This window comes from Dufourea novaeangliae, unplaced genomic scaffold (genome assembly GCF_001272555.1).
Source record: "Dufourea novaeangliae isolate 0120121106 unplaced genomic scaffold, ASM127255v1 scaffold101, whole genome shotgun sequence".
In the NCBI taxonomy this organism is placed as follows: domain Eukaryota; kingdom Metazoa; phylum Arthropoda; class Insecta; order Hymenoptera; family Halictidae; genus Dufourea; species Dufourea novaeangliae.
In genome coordinates this window covers 2,713,208-2,740,475 of record NW_015373989.1, presented here as the reverse complement: position 1 = coordinate 2,740,475, position 27,268 = coordinate 2,713,208, and the positions used below count along the sequence as shown (strand labels likewise).

The 27,268-nt window shown below is 41.2% G+C and overlaps 1 protein-coding gene across 1 annotated transcript; it reads right to left on the bottom strand.

Annotated features, from left to right (window-relative positions):
- Nucleotides 1-3,486: 3,486 nt before the first annotated feature.
- Nucleotides 3,487-25,881, bottom strand: LOC107187731 (solute carrier family 22 member 5-like). Its single transcript, XM_015575893.1, is given in 11 exon segments — nucleotides 3,487-3,663; nucleotides 4,364-4,548; nucleotides 4,628-4,940; nucleotides 5,218-5,350; nucleotides 5,891-6,080; nucleotides 7,140-7,294; nucleotides 9,062-9,168; nucleotides 9,278-9,497; nucleotides 10,369-10,508; nucleotides 12,086-12,191; nucleotides 25,814-25,881. Coding segments are annotated over 11 exon segments (1,776 nt in total). The 5' UTR covers nucleotides 25,864-25,881.
- Between the last annotated feature and the right edge of the window lie 1,387 nt (nucleotides 25,882-27,268).

The window sequence follows — 27,268 nt, the reverse complement described above, 5'->3', positions numbered from 1 at the left end:
GGGAAAGAGCACTCGCTTCAGACGCGGAATAATCCTGGGGAAAAGGAAAAGGCGCATCGATACGCCTGTTGATGCTCGATGCAACGGTAATGCGCGTAGTATACGCGCTCTTTCTCTCTCCTTTTGTCCACGGTTTTTCCCTTTTCGAGCGTATGCGTGCAATGCTTTCCATTCCCCCATTTCTGCCAGGAGGCTTGCTTCGTTTGAGTTATACTGCTCTTGCAGACTCGCTGAGGGTTATTGATACGCTTTCAGCGAAGAGAAAGCGGGCCCCGCCACGCGTCTTTTTAGCAAAAGGACGAAGACGAGCTCTTTCTCTCTCTCTGTCTGCGTTTCCTAGCTGGAAAGTGAAGAGGGTTCGAATTTGCAGAGTTTCATGGCCGTTTCTGTTTTCTACGGAGTGGAGGAATTCGGTAACGATTCGTTACTTTTCGTATTATTTGACATTGATAGCGAGGAAATTTGTTTATTATCACATTGCGATCGTGAGTTGATTGGTTTGAAATTTCTGTACAAAAATATTTATGTTGTTAAACTTTTACAATTAAAATTGTACGTATCCTGTTTTACGGTTTTTTAACGTGTCTATTATTGTACTAATTGTAGTAAACTTCAATTGTCTCTTCAGTGTAGGTTGTATAGTTTAGGAACTTTACGTTGAGGAGCACAATATGACATTGTTATCGGTAGCTTTTATGCATTTATAGTCTATAGGGCTCTGTGAAATACAATAAGAGACAAAACTTTCATTGGCTCCACTGTGTTTTCTATTTTGCTACATTTGCTTGTCTTTATAAATTACTTTAGAAACTGTTATTTTGCATAAAAATCCGTAGTCTAGTTATCGGTCTATTATATCTAAAGAATGCCTTCCTTTAAAACTTCTGTTAGGAGCATCAACTTCATAACCTAGGCCCACGAACCTCAAGCTTGGCCTTTGCATAAAATATCGAAATACAGCTGTCCCCTATATCTGTCTCAAGAATGAATCCACGTAATCACTTTTGCCATTCACTTTAACGAACTATATACAAACCCCTAAAATATTCATCCATTTTTAGATTACCCGGTACATGGCCAAAGTTATAAAAAACTTTCCGGACGAGATGGCTCGGCGAGGTTGACAGTGACTCCGCTGTCAGGTACAATCGGCGGAAACGTCCGACGCCCGTTTTTCGCGTTCTGAGAAAAACGGAACGGGGACGAATGCGGGAGGCCACGGAAGATTTGTGGCGGGCATGGAGGATATTTATTACAGGCGGCCGAGTCATCTGTAAACATAAAATAACCAGCTGCTTGGGGGCGTTAGGAATTTGTCAAAATGAAATATCCAAATCCTCGTGTATGTTAAAATATTCCACGAGACGAAATATAGGGCTGGCTCCAGTGACCCCGTTACACGGTATTGGATCCTTTGATATTGCGCACGACAGACGCCATGTTGCATCTAACTCTTTTACAGACGACGGCTTCCATTCTGCTTGGAAATGGAAGACGGTGGGGTGTGGTGTAGCGTGCTTTCATTTAGTCGGACACCGCAAATGTTTCGAAGCGTTCTTGAATTATACATATTTCCGTGTACACCGTTACACGTTCGTGTTCTCTTTTAATTGTTCCCTCTTTCGTTGTGTCTTTAACGAGATGGGCACCACCGTTGTCGGGCCAAGTATCATGAATAGAAGTTGTTCTTGGAGAACTTTGGAGAATTCTTGTTACACCCTTAACCGACAAATTTATGAAACGATGTTTGGCTCGAACGTTTTATTACTTACTGCTTTCTCTTGTATTGTAGGTGGAATAATTTTCTCGGAGAACTTGTCTATTCCTCTTGTTCGACCAGCTGCTTCTTCGTCTTCTTTCTTGTATGCTTGCGCAAGAGGATCACCGTATAGATTATTCAATTCCGTCTGTTGGTGTGCTTGGAGAGATTTGGGACAGGACGGTATACCCGGGCACCGTGAAAAATGTAACAGGCTAATGAAGAATTCTGTGAGTACATATAAAGGAAGAACGGTATCAAAGTCAGGCTGAGTATGAATCTTTGATACGCGGAACCAGGAACTTCGTAAAGGTTCGTGTATTGCCGGAATCATGTATGTTCCTCGTTACATTAATATTCGATATACATGTAACTTGAATGTCGACCTTAAGAATAGATTTATGTAAACTACCGATAGATCTTACTATCTTGCGTCACGATGGAAACATTTTCGTGTCTGTCGACGAAGGTACGTACAAAAGAACTGCTATAAACAAAATAGTATTCGTCTGTACTTAACATCGTTTCGATAATACTATTTATGGCAACGATCAATATAATACTCGTTGAAAAAAAAAACTGAACCTAATTACACAATATTGAAAACATTTTCATCGTCACAAACACTTTTTTTCCTCGTCGATCCAACTACTCGTTCACTCGCCCGAGAGCTACGGTGAACGATACTCGCTGCGGTTTTGCAATAATAATTGTACTATAATACCTAGATCTGTACAGTAAATATCCATCGTATGCACGGTGGCATCGATACGAAACATAAATATGCCTACGACTTCGTAACTCCTAATAATATATCGTACATTTCCCTAAACGATCCTCTATCAATGGCACGAAGTGCTACGACTAACGGTAACGTCCGTCGATAATTACATTCCACCAGAAACAAACTGGTCCGATATAATTCAACCGACTTGATTACGGTTCGCTGGCATGAGACGCGGCAATACTGTCTGGAATACCTGAGTATATACATAATCTATTTTCTCATAAGCGGAACACGAAGCATCAAAACGTCGGCCAAGCTGATGACACATCGCAGAACGTCCAGACGACAGATACAGTAAATCCTCGATGAGTGTGGAAGGCTCCTCGGCACTAAACATTAAATATTTCATAAACTAATGGTCGTATACGGTTGAAACAAACACCAATGGTTTCAGAATTCCCAGCTCTATCACTATACTAAACTTCATTAAAAAATATACCCTTAGGGACCTTGTCAATGCCGAGGAACCTTCGAACATTCATCGAGAATTTCCTCTAATACGTCAAACGATAGCCTTAACGGGGTCCGAAGCAATTTAACGCATTAGAAAAATTCATTAAACCAATGATACGCCTACACAGGGAAAAAAAGGAAAACCGAATCGATCTTCTTATCATCTGTCGGAGAGCGTCGGTGAGCTGGGAGTGATCGAAATCATCGGATACGCCGTCGACGTGGAGGGCTGAACACAGAGGAGTGAATTTTATCACGGGATAGATCGCGATCGAGCTGGATCCGGCTCCGTAACCCGCCACAAACCAGACATATACGAGGTCCCAGCGCGCCAACTCTTTTTTTCGCTTCTGGAAGCTTTCACGCGTTTCGAGCTTCGGCCGACAGTCGCTTCCGGAACTCTTAAAAGCTTCTCTCCCCACGCTTTACTTCGTGTTCCCACCCACTTTTTCGAATTGCATTTGAAACGTCCCGATGCATCGAGCCACTAAGACGGCGAGTCCTGGACGTCTAGCTTCGGTCGCGACTTCCCGATGTTCTCCGCCTCCGTCACCGTGTCCGGTAGCGCGGTTCCCAGCGTTTCCGGGAACACCAGCGACAGAATTCCCGCGGACAAGGCCATACATCCGAAAAGAATCAGTGGAAGCTCCGGCATGATTTGCGCCTGTGCATCGAAACGAACGGTGTAAACACTGGGGGAGGGGCGAGTAGAGTACAGTGGACTCTAACTATATTGCCATGGTTGGGGCTATAGGGAACCCCCCCCCCCCATGCTAAGTTCTGTCGTCGTAGCCTCGACCTCAGGGCAAAAGCTGGATCGTGCTAGTGCACCGGTATACATAGAATTTGTGTGCCCAAAAGTGTGAAGGAAAGTGCCTTGGGTGGCAATATGTTTAGTGGCAATATAGTTAGAGTCCACTGTATATCTGGCGAGTGGCGGTGATTTAAGGATCATCAAGGGGGAATCAGAGATTTTTCATGGAAATAACGAAGTTAGCTAACTGGAGCTATTCTCCGCGATGATAGCTTGGGCCACTTGGCCCTATTTTACAAGATGGATAAACAAGCTAGTAACTGACTGCATACCAGTGAATGACAATTAAGCAAGAACTGTAAATTATAAATTTAAAAATTATGAAATATTTGTAAATGGGGTGCAGCTGCTCTATTAATATCCCATTCTTATTAAAAATATTTGAGAAACGTAATGTCTTATTAAAAATATTGTGAGATTTCCTGAACATTATGTGAAGTTTTTTATTGCTCGGCCAGTCCTTTGATGCTCGAGATACACCCTCGAGCAACAAGAGGTTACTGTTCCCATTGGCTCTAGGATGTGGACACTTGTGGTGTGGCGTACTTACCAAAAGTGGAGTTTGTGGCGACAATATTGACCCCATGCGGCCGGTCATGCTGCAAATTCCAAGAAGAGAGTGCCTCATGTTTGTTGGGAACAGCTCCGCCGTGTAAATGTATACCGTGGAGAAAGACATGGTGATGCACCATTTCCCAGCCATGTACAGAATCAGGGGAACAAAGGTCCAGGAGCCTGAAGAATGAAATTTTTTTATCAAGATCGATTCTGTATCGAAACGAAGTTTCCTGGAATAATCACTTATTATGTTCACCTGACGGCACGAACTGTATCGCGAGACAGAAAACACCGCTTAACATGAAAGAAGACGACAGAGTTGCCTTGCGACCGACGTAATCGGTCATGAACCAGGTCATAAAGTAAGCCGGTATCTCGACAACGGCGACCAGGATGAAATTCAAGTATTTATCGCCGGCAAAGGCCACCGAGTTCAACGACAGCCCGTAATAGACGAATGTGTTCGTCAGCCAGCAGAACGAGCAAGCCACCAATCTCGTCATCATCACCGAACTGTTCAGTATTTGCATGATTGGACTCTTCTTCTCTGTCACTGCTGCTTGCTCCGTCTACAAGATGAATCGATTGTTCTTAATTACTAGACTGCAGATTTGTATGCAAAATAAAATTTTATAAAGTGATTCATGAGGAAGAAAGGTAGGAAATTTCTTTGTTCCCTTAAATATCTTGTTGGGTTAAGAAGAAAATAGGAAACTGGTTGCTTCTGATGAAGCTTCGTCATTCGTTGCATTTCACAGAGCTTTATAGGCCATAATTGCATAAAGTTTATTAATTACATAGTATTATAGGAACAGAAATAGTAAAAAGTATTCGATATTATTGTACCTTCTCTGACTTCACCATGTTCAGATCCTTGAACGCTCCGATCGCCTCCTCAGAAATCTGCAGCCCGTTCAGACGAGCCATTTTACGATAAATTTTCTCGACCTTGTCGTGTTTCCCATTAGCCAACAGCCACCTTGAATATTGCACCATCAATGTGTTTACTTGTTTTACTAATAATGACAAAATTTACGACAAAGGTATGATAGAATTACGGTTTTACAGGAACATTTTGGTAGCTATTGATTTATATGGGGAACACCGAAATCTTTTAAGTGCTTAGGGCCTCCGAAGGTTTTAACCGGCCCTGACCTAACATGATTCTATACCTTCAACTAGGCCCATATTTAGACCCTAGCCTCTATTTGAATCACCTCCTATGGTATACAATCGATAATAATCGTACGAAAATGATGGTTAAACGAGAACGGTTTGTATCCTAAATATTAAACGAGCTGTCACGGAGGGGGGTAGGGGTTTCGAATCGGGGTCGTTAATGAGAACCGTGGATCCAATCAACCGGGATTTCGATGACGCCGAAGGGCCAGTTAATTGGCCGGATGTCGCGGCAACAACGACGACGACTCCGGATAGTCGTTAAAGGGGGATCGTTTCGGTGACCGTTAACGAGGAGCCGTGGGCCATTGCGAATTAAATAGTCACCGACAGATATTACCTGACCGATTCCGGGATCAAGAAGGGCATCAAGATGGCGAGCAACGCCGGCCCGTACACAAATCGAAGAATCAGACGCCACGATCTCGTCCACATCGCGATCAATCCCAGTAACATCTCACCGACCGCGAACAGGCAGCTGGCAATCGTGCTGGCCAGGACTCGACCTTTCACTCCCGCCATTTCCATGCCTGAAAATCAACAAATACAAAATCCTTACAAAACCTTTACAGAATCCTAATCAATTATTTGTACGGCTCTCAATGATTGTTCGAAATTTAATTTTCCCTCCAGGAACGAACTCTCGCCCGTTTCAAAGCCCACAATACAGGATGTCCCATCTAACGATGAGCACCTTTAGTATTTCACCTGCGTTTGAGTTGCAGAGAATTTATTTTAATTAATGCCCAACGTGATGTCCATCAACTTCGATACATTTTTCTACGAATCCCTCTATCGTAGTTGTTTTATAATTTAAATCTATTTTCATAGATTTGTGGATTTTTCATACTCAAGGTCACGCGAAGGTCACACTATTACAGGTCATTGGATTGGTCTTGATCTCTTTGATAAAAATATGTGATCCCATTTAAAAAAGAAACATCGATTACCTTGAAGTTTCGAAAAATATGACCTCGAGAAAAATGTGTTTGCTTATCGTAGTATTTTCTCCTTCTAACCGAATAATACTTTCCCCGTCACATTTTGTTGTATCCTCAAAAACAAGTGTGATATTTAACACTAGAACTACCAAAACTCGTCAAAATGAGGGATTACAGATTTACTACTTTACCATTACTAAAATTATTTAACAGAATTTATATTAGTTTTTAATTTGCTACAGATTTCATTTTATGGTATATTATGCTAGATTGTTTTATATATTCTGTATATCGTTGTATTAATCAATTTAATTTAGTATACATTCAATGCCGTTAGTTCTAGTGTTAAGGTGCTCACCTTACGTGGCACACCCTACACATAATGGTAGCTACTAAATTTAAAAAACTTTCCCCTAGTTAATAATTTACCAGAGAATAATGAAATACACGGTACACAGCCTGTAATGGGGAATATTTGCAGTGTAGTTACGAGCGTTCGGTACACACCTATGGCCACCTGTTTTTCGATATATCGAAAGCGGAGCGGCGCGAGTTCGTAGGGGATTGCACCGTGAAACACGACCGTTATTTATACCGGCATTATTCACGTCGAACATCTTCCCTTACTTTGCTTCGTTATTAACTCACCTAAAATAAATCCAGCGCTGTAGATACCGGCCCCGACAGTCGCGTCGATAAATTCGAACGCGAGAAACATCCAATAATTCACGGAGAAGGAATGTATCAGCCCGCTGATTCCGCTCAGGAACGTGGTGAGCGTCAAAATCGTACGTCTTCCGTATCTAGGAAAATAACGGGGCGAATAAGTAGCCGACGAACGGCGTTATTGGCACCAGGCTCCGTTTTCATTGTTCTGGACGCGATTTGACGCGTGACGGAACGCAACGACCATGTGCGTTCTGCGCTAGCTGTCACGACGAACCCAGAGAGAACTCGACATCCGCTCATTTGCCGCAATAACCGGCACAACTACGCGATTTTCGACTAACCCGAGGTGTGATTGTAATGCTGAAAAAGCAAGATCGAAATCGTGTAATTTGGCAATGGTTAACGTTGCTATATTATGAGATACGAACTGTTAGAAATGTTGAAAATCGCTGTTTTTCGCGACTTTCGACTGTGGTCAATCTAAAGATTCTTACATATTTCAATGCCTGTCACTCGTTTCTGTATCAACCAATTTCAATGAAAGTTTCAACATGTATGTAACTAATATAAATCCTCAAAATGTGTTTATTAAATTTTCATTACAGTTTCAGATAAAAAAATTGTAAAAAGCGACCTTCACTATTTTCATTGCGATTTCAAGCAATTGTAAATTTTTCAAACATTTTTTCACGCATCGCTTAGTAAACTAATCCTTCTGACGTCACAAAAAAACTTTAATCTTCTGGTCTAATTTTGTAAAAAGTAGTTCCGTTTTAAAGGGTGTGCGAATACTTTTTTGTCCACAGTACATCTTTTGTTGAAAAAATGTAATCTTCAGATTTAGATATTATCGATGAACTGATTATGTAAAACTCGTGTAAAGTACCTACTGAGATTTCTTTTGGTATTAATATAATGAAAGAACTCACGATTTTAGGGAAAACTAGCTTGAAAGTTTTGATCACTATAATTTTGTAACGAACGTACAGACTCCTCTGGATTATCGTCTGGCCGAGTTCGGGACAATAATCGAGACGAGTCTATATATTAAAGTATCTGTCCTAACGTGGTCAGTTTTGGAAGCTCGGTTACTTGAAAGTACAGACAATAATCGTTTTTTTCTGTACTGATAACTAAAAAGACACCTGCAAATTTCCAGTTATGCCGTTGTTGCAGGCAAATTAGCGATATTTTTAACTCGCAAGTGGGTTGTCCACGATTGTTTTAAAGCGGCACCCCCGAATCCGTAATGCCTTCCACAATTTCGAGCGGCTTCGAACAATTTGTAACTTTAAACGGTCGTCGGGTGGAACAACTCCCGGAGTTCGTCCAAAAGTGCAATCTCGAACAGCCCCCGAATTCGAATTGGAAATTGTAGGCCACCGGCTCGAAAGTTTATTCCGAGTCACTCAACGGGGGGCTCCACGGGACCAAGTTTATTGCTCGGTAGAAGTAGTGGATCCCAGGAGTGTGCCACAATCCGTATGATCTCGTTGCTCTCGGTGTTAATTCTTACGAAATTTCTGTTAACTCGTCGTTTCAATTTAAACTAACAATGACGCTGATTCGAAACATAGTTCAAGGTAGTACTGTGAGTTGGGCTAAGTTCCTCCCAAAATCAGAAAATGATCATTTTCTGGCTTAGAACAAAGTTACCCTATAACTGAATCAAAGTTACCCCAAGGATGCTCTTTGCTATTTTTCTGACCAATAAGATTTAAAAAAAACCCCTTCGAGCATTCACCAAAGGGTAGCATCGATCGAGCATCGTTAGCAACCAAGTGTCCCGGACCAAGAATCCCATTTCCTGGACCCGTTGATCCCGTCCACCTGGGGAGAGGTGGGGGGGGGGCAAGACTAATTAAGAGCCTGAGGTCCATTTCCCGGCAATTATTTCTCACCTGTCGGACACGTATCCGGCGAAGATCAGCCCGACGAATTGCCCGACATTATTTATCGTGCCCACCAACGTGAGCTTCCATCGATTCGTGTCGCAGGTAAGATCCCACTGTAACCGGTGGAAAGAAAATAGAAAAACCGTGAGTCACGCCACGACCCCTTCCGTTCACCAGCAGCAACGGTGGAACGGGCGCGTCCACGGAACATCGCGATCTTACCTCGCTCAGTATCGTGTTCTCCGATGGATCGTAGATCCACGAGTCGCATCCGCGAGTCACGTTGCTGAACGAGCGATTCGTGCACTCGCCGTCGTTCGTACTGTTACGAACCAGGTAGCGAGTACACTTTGACATCTCTGTGACGTCAGGAACGGAATCGACCGCCCACGGCACGTCGAATCTCGTGTCTGCTGGATCCTCGCATTCCGGCACTAAACACCTGTACACGAGAGAGACAGAGAGCATCCTCAATCATTTCCTTCCCATTGTTGCCATACGTAAAAAAGCTTGCCAAATGGCAACGAATGAGAAATGACACTAAACGCTTTCGAAATGTTGAAATGTTCTTGTAAATCATTTCTATTCTACTGTAAATACCCACCAGGAAATTCCCCCCAAAAAAAGGATTTTCTACCAACTGACTGTCTTTAATATATATAAATATATTTTAATTAACCAAAGTCGAAGAATGAAAAAGAAACATTCTTTCTAGTCTTAATAAATTCATCCCTGAAGAGGTTAATAACAAGATAAAAGTAAACAATCGAAGTTATTCTGTACGAAGATTAACCTAAGTAAGAGTGTGCCGTCCGAAGGGTAGTCTTCGACAACCCCTTTCGCGACGTTCATCGGGGCGTGTACGTCCGATCATCATCGTATTAATAGAAGATGCAACATGAAAATAGATCGAGATAAAACAAGCGCACGCGTAATACCGTAGCGGAAGGGTTAATCGATCGAGTTCTAAACTGATAATTTTTACGTAGCGTCGATTGCATAATCGAATGGTGTACCCGTACGTTTACCGATCGCCACGAAACCACGCGATCCCCCAGATCGATTCCCAATGGCGCACGTATTCAGATCGGCATCGTTGATCGCGGTGTATTACACACCGCGTGCACTCGTGTTATTCGATGCTCGTAGCGAACAACAATTGCAAACGTCGTGTACGTACAAGCATCCGCGCGCGTCGGACAAAGGAACGGATGCCCGCGGCAGATTACGAAAAACCTATCAACCGACTGCCATCTGGCGAAAAAACGACAAAGAGAGAAAGAGGAAGAAAAAGAAAGAAACAAAACACGTACCTGTATTTAACTTCGCCGGCGGTGAACACGTAAGCAAGCGTGAATCCTGCTGACAAGAACAGAGGCAGGCTGATTATCGAGAACATGATCATTTGATAGTATCCGAAACGATCCACTTCCTGCTTCCCGCCCCGGCCGCACTTCTCCTCTACAAAAGACAGATTTCCGACTAGATCCTACCGATAGGCGTGATTTTCCCAAGCGAGGATAATCCTATTCATCGTACATAATAACAGAGAGCCCGTTGGAACTAGTGGAAAGAGGACGACGCGTGACTGGGTGAAAAAAAAAAAAAGAATTGGAAAGTGGGTGGGTGGAGGGATGAAGGGAAACCGATCGAACGGATGGGGAAAATTGGGTCGATCGTAAAACTCTTAATCCTACGGATCAGATTCGCCCGGTTGAAAATTGAAGCCCGGCGTTGACACGCGATATTTCATCGCCGGTGAAAAAGGAATAGGCTAATGCTATATGTATGTATACGCGGAGGGCGGCTCGACGGACGATCTTCGCGTGTCGAGCGTAATCGTGATTGATAATTTCCTCTTAAATCACGTTCGCCAATTTTAGGAACGGCTGTTTACCACGAACTGGTAATTACACCGTTATGGCAGCGATTCCCCCCGTATCTGTCATCGCCGAAAACGAAGATTTCCACTCCCTGGGGGGTCGTCGCATTGTCGCGTTTTGGGGTTTCATCGAACGAGATCAATTCTCGTGTGGTCGATGTTATTTAACTCAAGGACACGTTCACTGATTTAAGTCAGTTCTACTACTTAATTATTCTATGCTATCTCTTTACTTATTCTTCACGTTTGTGTCTCCTCGAATAGCATTATTTCAAATTCTTCAATGATTTGTTCATAAGGAATAGAAAATACACAAAACGTGGACATGAAATTGAAATACATTAAATACTAAAAACAAATATTTATAAGTAAAACACCTATCGAAATATGATCTTCATTTCAGATTAAATTAAATTGTTTGCAAACTGTCTACTGGTTCAAAAAGTATCATTACATCATGTAAATTCGAATGTTCATGTTTAATCAATTACAAATAGCAAAGTAGGGTAAACACACCAACAAATGAACACTAAAGAAATTTTGCAACTATTAAAGTCGAATTTCAAATGATAATAATATTAATGAATATTTAGCACATAAATTAGATTTTTTCACCCCTATACCTCCTTATAACGTACCTACATTTCAGTTTGAAAATTTGGAATTATATGATTACTTAAATTAACAAGAAAAAATATACGTTTCTCCAACAAATAAATATTTCTAATCAACAGCGCGAAAATTATTTGAATACGAAACAAGAAATTGAAAAAAATCAATATTCAATCAGTCATTTATTTTAACAACTTAATTTACTCGCTTTCACATATGATGGTCATTGCATGTATCACTGGTGCATCCACCCTGCTTTTTTCTTATCTTTCATTCGTTATTCGAAACTCTTTATCCAGATAATGAATTTGCCCGATGATCACAACCAGTCTCGAACAAACGAGAGAAACGTGTTCTCCAGAGAACCGAGTCGACGCCTCGCCGACTGGAGAACGCGCCGTGCTCCCGGGTGATTAACTCGAGTTACGACTAATCAACGAGCCGGGTGGGGGAGGCGCGGTGCCGCGTTTAAGTAAAATCGTGCGCCAGCTGAAAAGTGTCCGCTCGCTGGTTGATTATCCAGGCCAATTAACCACAGTTTAAATACCTCGGTCGTCATCCTTGGTTTTCGGCGTGGACTGGTTGTTCTCCTCGCTCTGCGAGCTGAATAGCCTCATGCTGTCCTCCTCGTCGCTCGTCAAGCTGCGAACACACACAAGGAAATTGATTAGTGAATTATTATGCTTGGTCTTCGGCTGCCCGACTGACTACTGTTCCTCGTTGACCCCGGTCCGACTGGGGGGTCAAATCTACGCGTTCGATCGTCGCGTCCCGGAATCGCAGACGGGAAACCACCACCGCCGCGACTGGCACGACGCAATTGCTCGACCGGCATTACATAAAGCGACCAGATCTCTCCGTGCTTTTACCAAACGAGACTAAGAAAACCGCAACCAACCGCTGGAACGACTTTCACGTCATCTAGCCGCGATGGTTCGAGAAAAACGGGAAGGGAGGAGAACGTCGAACCGGAAGTGGCTGGTACCACCAGCAAAGATCGACTGCAAAAATCAATGTGGGCAAAGAGGCGACAAATTACGTACCTAGCTGGACAAAAGTAGTCTACATTGAACTGTTTCTTTTTTTTTTATTAATTTCTATATTGTCTAAGGTAGAATGTATTAAAATTAAATTAAATTAAAGATAAATTATGATAAGACATATGTATGACATATTTCAATGTAAACATTGAAATCAATTTAATGTCTTATTTTGTTTTATTTTGATAATTTTGAATTTTTATATAACAGATATATAATTGAATAATATAGTAAATTGGTACATTTTATTTTTTACTTGCCTGTTGAGCGAGTCATATATTGTGTCTTGTTTCAATAATTTTAATATATTTTAATTTGGATAATATATAATTTAATGGAAAGGAAGAACAAGTTTGATATAGATCCATCTAAATAGGTTACTTGTCCTACTGTGGGTGGGACCAGCGATAAAAAACACCAGTTACGACGCTAGTGCACTGCGATCGACTACCGATTTTTCCAACGACCTCGATCCATTTCCCGTCAAATCAAACACGGAACCGCGGACCAATTACATACCCATCGGAGGCGACCTGTCGTGTGACGTAGATTTTATGAAAATTAAATGCGTCGTGGGAACTCGAACAGCGATTAGTCCGAGCGTCGACCGGAAGTGCACGTCTTCCGTATGTTTCACGCGCGGATTCCAAAGTCCAGAAGATACACCGACGTAAAAAAAAGGTAAAGTATCCGTACTTTTATCGACTGGCCTTACGTGGACGGATGTCATTGACTCTTCGATGCGAAGGAACTGATTCCAAAACTATGGCACGTCTCAAGAGACCGCGAGTTTTGTTATGCCGTTCGCGCGTCGCCTTGGCGATCTATGGTGGCCCTGTCCTTTTTAGCGTTTCAAGGCAGAGGATGAGACGTCTTGATGATGACGGTTGCCCTTCGATAAATATCGAGGTAAAGATTTACAATAAAGAAGCCACCTCCGATTTCGATAATTTTTCAATATGCTGTCAAGATCGTCACTCTGAGTAGTGTTGTGAAGGTTCTAGTTGGAGGTGGCCGTTTGTAAAAAAAATAATTATTTAGACGTTTGGTCTTCTCACCGAATTCAACTTTTCAAGTAGAATACGTCTCGGGTACACGACTTTAAATAGAAACTCGTCTGTTATTTTGGGAGAGTTATCAAAAAAAAAAGTCATACAGACTTGATTACAGACAGTTGAAGAAAAAAAATCATTCAAAGCTGATTAGAGAGTTCACGAAAAAGGTATCACTATTCTCTTAATAACTTTTTAATAAACATTTGATACCTCTTTTGAAGGTCTTTGACAACATTTTTCAAGGTGAAAGTCATGATTTTACTTATCAATACTACGATATTAAACTTTTTGCAAACAGCGACCGCCAACTAAAACCTTCGCAATACTACTCAGCATAATGAACTTGACAGCATATTAAAAAATCATCGAAATCAATAGTCCTCCAGCTTCTTTATTATAAATATTTACCAATATCAACGGGAAATCAGTTAAGGGACTGGAATGTCGTTATAAATATTTGTTTCGTTATTATTTATCTGCTGGACACTTCCTCGGTTCAACCGAGAACAGATCGATAGATAAAGACCGTCATTAACGAACGACCCCGAAACTTACTGCTCGCTGGTTAGAAAATCGCGATCTTCATGTCCCGTTTACCAATTACACGCCGTGGTCTAATACGGCTGGTTCGTGGCGATTATTCCGTCGAAGCCACGGATACGGCCGGTGTGTAACACGATAATTCACGGAGATACCGAGGACGGTTGGCGACCAGACGTTCGCGTGGCCGGTGTCGGTCGATTCGCTTGAAAAACATCTGAAATCGTGTGTGGTACGTACAGAAAACCGGATGAAGACGATACATTTCGTCCTTCGCATACAATTCCGTCGTTCAAGTTGATTAGCATATATTAAACGTTTTAAGACGTCCCCCCTCGCACCTGACGAAGAATCCTGGTTCCTTGATATAAAGGTGTCGCGTTACGAAATGGTTACCTGCCTCGAAGAATATTTCGGTCGTGAACTATTAACGTGTGACAGGGTTTCTGCTCGGACAGATATCTCCTAGTTTTGTTATAAACGATTCTGTTGACAATTTTTAACTAAATAAAAAAATGTAATAAACACACACTTCGAAGTGAGTGCTTTAATCCTTGTGTAAAAGAATACATTACTCATATTGAAAGTCGAAGGATTGAAAATTGTTATGAACAGTGGTCGATAATGATACCATTCATCGGACACGTGAACGATTAATAAAACTGGAATAAGGAAACCGACGGTGAAACCGGATGTCTTTAAACGAAGGACGGTAATCGGAAGTATTTATGCGACTGTACGCCAAATTGACACGATGCAATCCGTGCGGAAGAATAAATAATATTCAAGACTCGATTTCGCCACACCTTAAGCCAGGTCCAGACACGTGCAACGCTCATTGCAGAACACTCCTGTAAGGGTCGATTTTAATGAGTCGACGCGCAGCTAACGACTTCGTGCAACGTCGAGCCGAACAAAAGCATTATGACGCGCATCGTAGGAAATATCAGAAGGAATGTATTTGTTATCATGCCTACCCGAACATTAATTACTGTGTTAGAAGAAAGAAAATTACATATTTCTGCCGGGCGTATAAAGAATTAATTTTTAAAGAGTTACAAGCCTACTTTTTCTGTTTCAATTTTACTTTATTATGAAGATAGTGTAACATTAATTTTCAGTGTCGTAAACATCTTCGCGGGGAGGTTATTTTAATAAATTCCCATCGATCCAGATATGTATTCACTCTATTGCCATGACAAATTACTTTTTCACACATTATGCAGTTGCTTTTTGCCATGTACAAAATTATGGGTGTACAAAACGGATCATAAAAGATATAAGCCTACGATATGTAGAGCATCGGTAAAAGTATTCGATTTCTTTATAGTTTAATTCATTATTTATCCCTAATTCCAATTAAATACATAGTAAAAGAAAGTAACAGTACTTTCTGATATCGTGTAAATAAGATAACAGCAATAACAAGAAGCAATTCATGACATTTTCAAATTAAATTTTTTTCAAAAATGAATCCTAAAATTCCAGTTGCATGTTGCTCGAGTGTGGACGGGATTTTGAATGCGCGTGCTCGCTGTTGCACGTGTCTAGACTTGGCTTTAGGCTTCTAACGTTCAATTTCCAACCAGATGTCTAATTACCAGCGTACAAGTAATCGAACTAACTCGATCGGGACGTCAATTAAAATGTAACCGATCGACCCGGACGAAGAGCAACCTATATAACGATCGTAACAGAATAGGATGCGTCCACCTTGAGAGACCGCGGTCTAGTTTAAGTGATCAATTGCTACCATCAAGTTAAACGCTACCCGTCTAATCGTCATAACTTCTTAATTCGCCGATTGCGAGCGCGGAGGAGGTCCTGGCGAACCGTCAACGAGCTGTTGAACGCGGTTCTCCAGTTCGAGCCGGATAAACAATTTGCCCCACGTGAACCTGAAGTCGAACCTTTGATCGTCGCTGACTCGATCCCAGAGGGAATTCCAGTTGGATTAATTGCAATTACCGATTATGCGTCTTTAATTGCTCCCGAGGAACAGCGTCGACGTTCCAAGGGAGTCGTTCACCTGTCGATCAACACGTAACGATTCAGGATCGACTAAGGTGCCTCCTGTTCTCCACGAAGATTTCGCTGTGATTCAGGCAATAAATGAATTTTCACGCACGTTGTGAGATCGTACCCTTTTTATAGTAGAACTCCACTCCCTGGGACCACTTCGATCGACACACACACACACACACACCAAATCACGACGTCAAACTTTCTAATTTTTCTTTCACAAGTGGCGTGAAGCACTGTGTTTACAAAAGAACCACGGACGCGTGCCACGCAGGATCTCGTCGACGACCTGTTGCCTTCTCTGCTGCAACAACTGTCTTTGAAGGTAAAACCGTATGCTCGACACTCGGCTGCTGTCCCCGATGACCGAAGGGAGGGTGGGGGAAGGAAAATGAACGGTGGGGGGAAGGGTCGGTCCTTCTTATGTTCTGGACTTTCCGATCGAGAGACACTCGCTGAGAGTTGCGGTCGCGAGATGCTTATGGAGTCTAGCGGTGTCGCTACTACGACGATTTTAAATACTTCGATACCTCGACCTTTCTTCGATTATTAAATATCAGACGTACAAATGAATTTACGGCCTTCTTCTCATGGATTTGTTGTGTATTTAAACTAAAATACTTTCTTGTCTTGAAAATATTCTTTGTCATTTCTGGGACCGTTGGCTAATGCCCTCTCGAGAAGAAATGATGGCGGTTTTGAGTCGATAATTAATTGTGGGGGCCACGAATCAGTTTGTATACCTAATAATAATATTGTTCAACAAATTAAAACTTTTTTCTGATCTGCAATATTCACTAGAAGATTCTTGTAGAGTTTGTCGTCCAGATCACGAATCCGAAAGCAGAATGTCTTTATCTCTCTCAATTTTTGAAAAACACGAGGTTTTGTAAAAAGGCACGATTTTTGACAAAAATGATGTATTACGTGAAAACTGAAAATATTACGAAGTTCAATTCAGTCTTGAAAAATAGAGGAATGTTTCCTGAATATATTAGTGTATACAATTATTAAATTTTGGAGTTCTGATTCGTTGTAAATGGCCGTCAAAGTTTTAAAAAGAGCCGATGTGCGTGCTTTTGCAATTTTTACAAAAACTCGTACTTTTAAAACACTGAGGGAAGTGGAAACTTTTGGCTTCCGGAAAAGCTTTATCTCCAGTGGATATTGCAGATCAAAATTCATGTTGAACAATATAATTGGTGCTCGAAAATATTAGCTGTTTTGTAAACAGTGGATTTTGATTTAAGTGAAATAAATACATTAATTCTACAATTAATTAAAAAACAATAAATAAACATTTTTGTCCTCTTGGAACAAACTTATGATTAAAATGTGCACTAATGGTCGAGAAAGGCTTATTCGATGAGAAGAAAACTTCCAATCTGTTCAATAGAAAAATATGTTATTAGAGAAGAAACCTAATTCGTTCTTTGAAACTTCGATCGATTTAACCTATCCCAATTGATCCCTAGAAGATCTGTTCTCGATCTCCGTATTCATCCTTAAATTTCTCTGCCCGCTCTGTAAGCCGCAAGTGTGTCAATGCTACTTCACGCCTAGTAATTACTATATTTGGAATCTGAGTCAAGAATCCGAGGATTTAAAGTCCCGGAGCTCCGCGTCCAGCCATGAATTCATCATTGACATTATCCATTGGACCGTTTACTCTACGGAAAAAAGGTTCCGAAAGGAAAATTTTCTCAGTTTTCATTAAATACACTTCTATGGCATTTAAACAGACCGTACAAAAAAGTCTGTGGAGAAAAGTCGGAGATTAAGAAAAATATCAAAGAGTAAAAGATTAAAAGAAATGTTCACTAAGACGACCGAAGAGAAGGCGGATAATCCGATTTCCGTGTTCGAATTACCCACAGTTAGAGGTAGAATAAGTGGAAAGTAGAAATGCTGAACATTTTTTTTTTTTTTTCACCAATTATATATCAAATGAGGACGTAATTCGTCGGAATCCCTGGAATGCCAATGCGCCACGTTCACCGGTATTCCCAGCGACACAGCTGAAATTTTATCGACACCTTAACGATTGCATTACGTAAAAATAATATCGAGGTATAGTTCACGGTTCGTTGGGCACGCTCGGGATGTTAACTAAAATTCCACAATTGCAACATTTACCACAATGCACCAACAATTACCGACGACGTGTATTATTTATGATCGGTTCCATAAGCACGCGGTGATTACACGGTGCGTCGTCGTTACGACGACTTTCTTGCCGTCCCAGAACAGACTAAGAACCTCTTTCTTGCCCGGTTCGAAACAGCGAAGAATTTTTCTCGAAAGTCTCCTCTGCATCCTGGTAACTAGGAATGCACAGAATCTTCATATGGCGATTGACAGATTTATAATCTCCGTATTATATAATTTATTCTGAGAAACTTAGTAAAGATATTATTCTATCGAGTACAGTGTATTCCTTTCACCTGGACGTTTTTCGAGTTCTTTTACTTCTATTCACTCAGAAGTCTAAAGTGAATTCACTTTGAGATTAATGTTATTTTTAAACAACAATCTGAGGGCTATACGTCACTTCTCACGAAGTATTTATATCTTCCAATTTTACGTAACACAAACTTTAACTGTGATCTGTGATACTTTTTATAAAGCAAATAGAAATGTGTACAGAGGTACTATACAGGGTGTCCCAGTATTGATGGTACAACCGGAGAGTCGGTGATTCTACATAAGAAAATAAGTCGAAAATATACAATAAAATTTTGGCATTCGAGGCTTAGTTTTCGAGAAAATCGAATTTGAAGATTCATCTGTAACGCGTATATGCGACATGATACTAAGTAGAAACGGAACGCAGTGAACAGACACGTTAGTCGATGCGTATCCAGTAGATTTTCAGAGTCGATTTTCTCAAGAACGAAGTCTGAAATGAAACAATTTTATTCCATATTTTCGACTTATTTTCTCATGTAGAATCACCCCCTGCCCAGTTCTACCATCAATACTGGGACACCCTGTGTATTTTAAATAAACAAACACGATGTCGATCTTCGATATTACAGAAAAGAATGAAGTTTACTTTATAAACGTTCTGGAATTGCGTTCGAAGACTTCGAGCCACCGGAACAAAGAACATCGTCTTGTTGACGGTTTTATTCGCCCGAGAAAAACCCAACATCGCACGATACTTTCTAAAAATACCGATCGTCGAAGTGTAATGGCCCCGGCGCCCAACCAGCTTGAAACGTTTCTCGCGCCGTTGACGGCCGTTTGTTGACGATTTTGTTGCAAAGCCAAAAACTGTGTAACGTTTCGTTGTGCGCAATCGGCCGGATAGAAAGGCCAGGGCAGAACGATTTCCCATGAAACGCGAACAGATAACGGCCATACCAGGCTAGATAACGCCGGGAAAACGTAACGTGGCGTCGTGCACGAATATATTCTGTTCTTGTTCGGTTCATCGAAATCAGCCGACGATGAGAAAAAGAAAAAATCAAATAAAACTGGTTTTCACCAGTTTAGACCGGATACGACGGTTTAGTTGCAACTAACGTGAGCTGGTTTATTGTTACTACATCGCGAACGCATACCGACTGGCTGATAGAAAATCGTTTACTTTTGCGTATAATGCTCGGCCAACGCGACAAAAAGGACCGAGCCATCTGTTCGATCGTCATTTTGTTTCGTACTCTTGCCTAAGATGGTCGAGGAATATCCTTTCGAACGATTTATAGAGATCACATGTACGAAAGTCCACGGATTTAAAACATTTTACAGGGATTCGCACGTTGATGTAGTACTTTAGATAATTAAAGAATAATTCATCTGGAGGATTCAGGATCAACCTGACAAAAGAGATAAAAATATTATCTGCTTAACGTAATACAGTGCACTTGAAGCTTTCGACGCACTGGAATATCTTACTGAAACTGTTTAAAGAAATAATCTTTTAATGCTGGCAAATGTACTAAAGATAAGTGAATATCATTCATTTATTTCGTGTTACTCGGAGTTTGTCCACGAGACGCTATTCCCATATTCAGAACAGAGTACAAGGAGTATAACATTAATAATTACAATTTTTAAATACTAATTTTGAAGTAGGTTCCTTTATAAATTGACAGTCGAATAATTGAATTACGTATATGGCTAATCCTCTAACATTTGAGTGGGGCCATTTATAAGATCGATCCTCAAACGACGTAAAGACATCACACTCGATTCTGCGTCACGGTAAATATTAAATCCAGAATAATCGTGTCGAACCGCTAACGATCGCAATACATAATACAGTGATCGACAGGAAAACTCGTAGGAAATTTAAAATGCACACTGCATTTTTTTCGTTCTTCTTGGTCGAATGCTTCGCCGCGACGTTACGCGCTCTGTCGCCGAGGAACAATGCTCTTATGCTGCAATTAGACGACCGACCATTTTATCGTACCGATTGCATCGTCGTTATCGATGCTCCTATATCTTCGGATATTACTCTCGAGAAGTACACGATTGAAAAATAGGACAAAAATGGCGAACCTCGTGGCTCGGCGGTTAGTTTTTCTCGCGGCTCGAGTGGTTTTGACGCGATCGGGCAAACAGCACGGAATCGTGTTATGTAAATATCTTAATAGACAAGCGATAACTAACGTAAAAAAAAAAAAAAATAACGACACTCCAGCGCGATACATCTGTTGTATCGAAACGTGACTCATTAAAGATTCGTCAAATTGTCGATAAGAGTCTGTTCCGTCATTGATGTTGCATTCAAGCTCGAACGTGTGCTAGTCACGTCGAATAATTGTTTCAACGTCCTTACATCATCAATATTTCAAATAAATATACACAAACTGTACGATTCGTGTTTGATAGACTCATTGCAAATCGTGACACGTGAACATCATCGTCCTTCTAACGTTCTTCCTTCTGAATTCGCTGTTTTCATCGGCAAATAACAATCAAGTGAACACGAAGCTTTCCGTGTCTGAAATCAAGTGGACAGACACTTTTAAACGGACACCGTGTTCGATCCAGAGGAACGACGATGATATTGTATCAAGAGGAAGAAATTATTTGTCGTACAACGTCGGTGAACAGAATGTAAGGAGATCGAGAATTGTTCGCCGCGTAAATATTTGTCTCCACCGTTCCCGTTTGTTCGAAATTACATACAACTCCCGTGACCCAAATAAAACACGAAAGAAACGTACGACCGTAGGACGAGTGAAAGAAAAACAATTACGAACGATACCGGACGGTTATCGTGGCCATTGCGAAGGGGACTGCACACAGTATACAAAGCGACAATAAGCTGTTTGCACAATGATAATTTGCATTTGTTTTAAGATTTATGCGAACTCGACAATCGTTCCACTAATCCTTCACTGACAATTGGTTCCAAAGGTACCGTAATGCCCGTTCCCGAGTAAACAGCGCCGGATTAAGGGAGTCTTTAGGCGGGGTTGTAGCCCTGGGCCCCACGTTACAAGGGGCCCCATTCTGTACCTTCCATTTTGTTACGATTAAATATTATTTCATTTCATTTAAAATAAATTTCAATTTTTAAAGATTTTAGATATTCCATTTAAATCGACCCACCCGAATATCTCCGAAACTATCGACGATATTAAAAAATCTGTTCAGACGAAAGTTAAATGGTATCCAGGGAACGCACTTTTCGATACGAGCAACTTTTTTCCATGTGAACTCGTATATTGGAATATAAAAAACTTCGATTAAACTTACCTGATGTTACTTTAGAAGGTTAAAAAGACATACATCGCAAAATACGACATTATTTCCCGGTACAACTAACGATTTAAACGAACAAACCGACGATACATGTTCGAGACTTTGTCCCTATGCGAGTAAAATCAGTCACGTGTCGAGGCCTGCCGCGAACTTGGTATTGGCGAGCTGTGATTCGTGTCTCGTAGCCTCGCGAACTTTTTCACGGCTGAACAAGACACAACGAGGACGTTTGGCAACGAACAGGGCTTGGGTACAATCATTCGGTCCGCACAGAACGGAACGGTCCGTGTTGAATGGAAATTGTGGGCCTGCCTGCCCGCGACAAAGTTGGAGGGGGGGGGGGCTCATTTACCTTGCCGTTACGGCTCGCTGGCTAATTCGCGGCCGGGGAAATCGTTAGGCAGTCACCTCAAAACCGACCTTCGAAATGTTTGCAGAACTTAACTCCCGTGTGTTCGGGTTACGCGTGTTCCGGCGATTGATTTGTGTGCGGGCCCGTTCGTTGAAAGGGATTCTCTGTTCCGCGAAAACGGAACGACGGGCAGTGATTGCTCGGGATGCTGGTTTAACCCTTTCAACGTTTGTGTGCACTCGACACGAAATGATGGCATTTTTTTGTTTAATGACGAGTATGTTGTGAAAATTTGCATTTGCTGTTTGGAGTAAAATTTAGGTAATACCAAAAACATATATTCATAATTTTAACAGAATATTTTGGGATCAAGCAAGAAAACATATAAAGAAACAATTACTGTAAGAGAAAAGAAATATGCAGCAGTATATGTACGAGGGTTGTTTTATAAGGCAGTGATTTTTTTTTGAGAATGCAGTAAATCGTCGATGAGTGTTCGAAGGCTTCTCGGCACTGACAGGGAGAAGTCCCAACGCTGACTTTTCAATGCTGTTTAGCACAGTGATAGAACATAGAATCTTTTGAAGCCAATAATATTTGTTATGGATTATTTCATTTATTAGTTATGAAATATTTAATGTTAAGTTTTAGATTTTATTTCAACTTAACGTACCCCAGACCTAACGCCATTGCTCATAGTGCATTCATCGAGGAATCACTGTATATTTTACTATCTATCCTGATACTCGTCGATCCGGGCACAGATAAGCCAGTCTGGAAGGAATTAATTGAGGCAATTCATCGATTGTTTATTCTGTTTAAATTAGGACATATCTTTCTATAGATATCTTGAAGAGCACCTGTTCAGGTAAACCTCTTCAACATATTACCTTTCTCAGGTTAATACGCCTTAGACGTTGGAACAACGTCAACATTCGGGAAACAGCTGTCTCAATATTTAATCGATGCATTTCACTGGCATCAGCTTGTATGCTTTCAATCATTCACATTGGTGACTTCGACGAATGGCCCGAAAATTTTATCGATATTTACACATTGAAACGTGTACGAGAAATGTTTAATTGACACGTGTATAAAGAGAGCAATAATACAACACATATAAAGAAGCCGATAAGTAACTGTTCGAGATTAAGATTAATCCATCCAAGATAAATTCTAGCAGCTTGTGGTAGAATCCATTCAGTTTTTCTTCGCGTCATTAGTTGTTTCTTAGCTTCGTTACACTGCTACCTTCTACAATTTGTCGAGCATTTACACGAACGAAGCTCTAACGAACCACAAATTCTTATTATCCGCCGTCGTAATTGCTTTTTAACGTTCTACAGCACTCAAGCCACAAAGTGGCATACCATAATCAAATTAGTACTAAAAAGATTTCACGAAAAACGGTTGTTTATTGTCGCGTTCAATGACGACACCGGAAACAATCGTAAACGATAAGTACACGTCGCTAATGGACAGTGCCGACTGAAACGATTTATCGATACTTTTCGTATCAGACGGGCGAGCGAGACATTAGAGGATCGTTAAAAGTTGAAAAACTGATTATTTGCAAAAGCACCCTTGTAACTTTCATCGTTACGGGCGAATAGAATAAATACGTAGGAAATTTATGAAAATGTAGGGCGACTCGTTGGGATCGGTAAGGATGTAGGACAAGCGAAATGATCATTACAAGCATTCTCATTACGAAACGCTTATGTCCCATCGGACGATTCTACATAATGACTTCGATCGCGTCGAACGCCAACTAATTTCTCACCCCATTTATTCACTAATCCCAATTGTAAAATTAACTACCTATGTAAAATGTAAAGACGCGACCCTATTAAACAAAAATTTAGAAGTTATACGATTCGTATGAACAAATGCTAGCAAAAGTGTTTATTGTAATTAATGCATTTTTGTTTGTGCATACTGTTACTAAATAAAAAATGGAAATGTGTAATACATTTACTAGTAAAAGTATAATTTTCGTTCCTTGTGAATACATTTATACTAACCAGATTAGTAAGTGCATACATTGACTAGGAAATGTATACATTTACTTAATTAACGCTTTTACTGTAACAAATATATTTACTAACCATATCATTAAGTGCATACATTATCTAGAAAATGCATACATTTACTGAATTAACGCTTTCACTGTAACATATACAGTGGGCAACAAAAATATTCGAACCCTCTTTAAAACAAAACAACTATTTTAAAATTGGTCCAAATGACGTGAATTCATTTGTGAAGTTAGGGACACTAGTTTACTAAATTATGTGTAAACAAAATTGACCAAGTTGCAATTGGTCGGAATCGCGAAGAAAACAATAAAGGTCGCTTTTTACAATTTTTAATCCGAGGCTGTAATGAAAATTTAATAAATACATATCGAAGACTTATATTAGTTATATACATACTTATATAGTAAACTAATATTCCAAACTTCACAAAACAATTCAAATCACTTGGAGCAATTTCGAAAAAAAGGTGTTCTGCTTTAATGGGTGTTCGAATACTTTTGTTACCAACTGTATATTCTTTACGTCCGTGGTCGTTCGTGTGTGCTTTATGAACGTCGCATGGTCGATTAACCGGCTGTGTGTATCAGTACAGTATACGTATCGCGGCTGGTGTTTTGAAAAAGACAAACAGAAAAACGACAGACCGATAAAAAAGAACACGCGGTCGCGACGAGCTCCGTATGCGCTGGCTGATAAATATTCACACGTAACCGCCACAGTCGTGGTTACGGCGATCATTGTAACGAAAGGTACAAGGGCGGCTGATTATTTCTGGATAATTTAAAGAGAGAATATTACGGTGCGTCGACCCCGCGATTCGATCCAGGCCTGGCCGTGTACCAGACCTCGATCAACGATCGTTCAGACGGCGAGGAATGATTCAACGATCACGCGAGAAGGAATTAATCGTCAGATGTATGGTATTCTTTTGTGCCGGGAAAATTATAAAGTCAGATCGATTTAAAGCGTTAAAAGGCTGGGCAAACGACAATCAAGAGGTTGACGATCGGAAAAAAGAAATTCTATGATCGAAGTAAAATGGATATAATCGGTGGGGGATAGCGCGTATAGATCCTCTTCGATCACGAGGGACAAGAATTACATACACTTCACTGCCAAAAGAAAACTTAAATACACATTGACATTCGACGTTTCGACCGACCAATAGATTTCTAGATAGGAATCTAATCAACTGACAAATTCGGAAAATATTCTACGATCGTATGATACCGGACTGTTTAGAGTGTTTAGACCGTCTAACATGATCGATAGCACAAAAGAAGGTTCTTTTATTATAATAAATTCTATATTCATGTCTAAAAAAATTGGTTCATAAATGGCTCGAAAGTGTAAATTAACCACGATCTTTTTCGGCTTTGCACACGATTTATATCGACTGTAAACAACCGTGGGGACTCGCGTCGAGACTCATCAGACTCGATAGGTACGAAACTTTCGAATCCGTTAGAGAAACTCGCCGATAGAAATTACTTACATTCGAGAGCCCATTCTGGACCCCATTCTGGACCCCATTCTAGTCCCCATGTTGCCTCCGTCCCGCAGAAACTCGTTTAATGCACTCTCTTTCGCACCGCGGTAGGATTGACGTTTGCCGATGGGTTCCGTTTAAAACAGCCAAAATCTTCCCCCCGTCGTGGAGCACCGTCGAAATACAGGGTGGTGTGTGACGACTCTGCGGACTCCCTGGGCCACTATCCTTTGTCCTATATTCGCGGCACCTTTCTCGTCTCAGTCGCTGAGGAGGAGAGCTTCGACGGAGAGACACTCGAAAGTTTTCTCGGTGCTTAGTCACACGAACTGCACAAGTTTCTCTGCTCCGTGCTAAGTAGAAGGAGGACTGGGATGTGCAACGGGCGACGAACGACGAAAAGCTGGGGCAGACAGAGCAGACGACCGAGACGAGGCCGTCTATGAGGCCACACAGCCGACGACGACACAACGTCCCGCTTTTCCCTTAGCTTCTCCTTCTTATCTGGATTATTATAAAAGTTCAGACAACTGGGCCGCCCCGGCGATTGGCATTCGTCTATCAACGCGACGAAAACCGATCTCCCGTGTTCCACGGAGGCCCTTACTCCTCCTCCTCTTCTTTCGCGAAACGATAGAGCTTTATCCGGTCACGGCCGTTGTGTTCTCTCCTCTCGCCGTCTCGAGATAACAAACCATACGAATTTGGTATACGCGTCCTCGTCAACGAGCTGATAACAGATCCCGACCGACCGATTAATCATTTCTTTGCCGTCAGCCGCGCACGTCGATCCGCCGCGATCCAGATCAAACGACACCGATAACGGACCACGCGATCCTAAAGGCTCCCATAGACGATACGATTTGTTGTACGACATGGTGCGTAGGGAGTTGTACAGAAATGGTTGAAACGACAGATTTTCAGCCTGTTGGTATTTTCTACAGGTCGTACGGCCGCGCCATAAACGTTGCGATTATTGTGCAGACGGTCGAAGCGTCCTAGGTTCTACGATCAGTTGTATAGATTTCCCGCGATTGGCTTGTTCGACACGATTATTGTCCAAGCGTTATCCCCACCATTGGGGGAGGTCATGGAACCTGTCAAAAGCATACTTTTCGGCCCTCGAAAAAGGAATTCATTGTCCAGCGCGGATCCAAGTTCGGGACAATAATCGAGAGGAGTCTGTATAATAAATCGTATCGTCTGTGGGCCGCCTAACCCTTTAACACCCAGGCCCTTAAATCGTTATTTCAAAGTTATGAAACCCATCCGTCCCTTCTGCTAATTTGACGCATTTTTCTCCTGGGAAATGATGTTGTTCTGTCATGTTTAGGTAAATTTAGTTGAGACTTCGTGAGTTTTATTTTAAAGAATTTGCAAATTTAACTGTTCACCTCTTCACTGTAGTCATTTATTACCAATCCTATTTTTTGTTCCATCTTTTTTCTTTTTTTATTTATT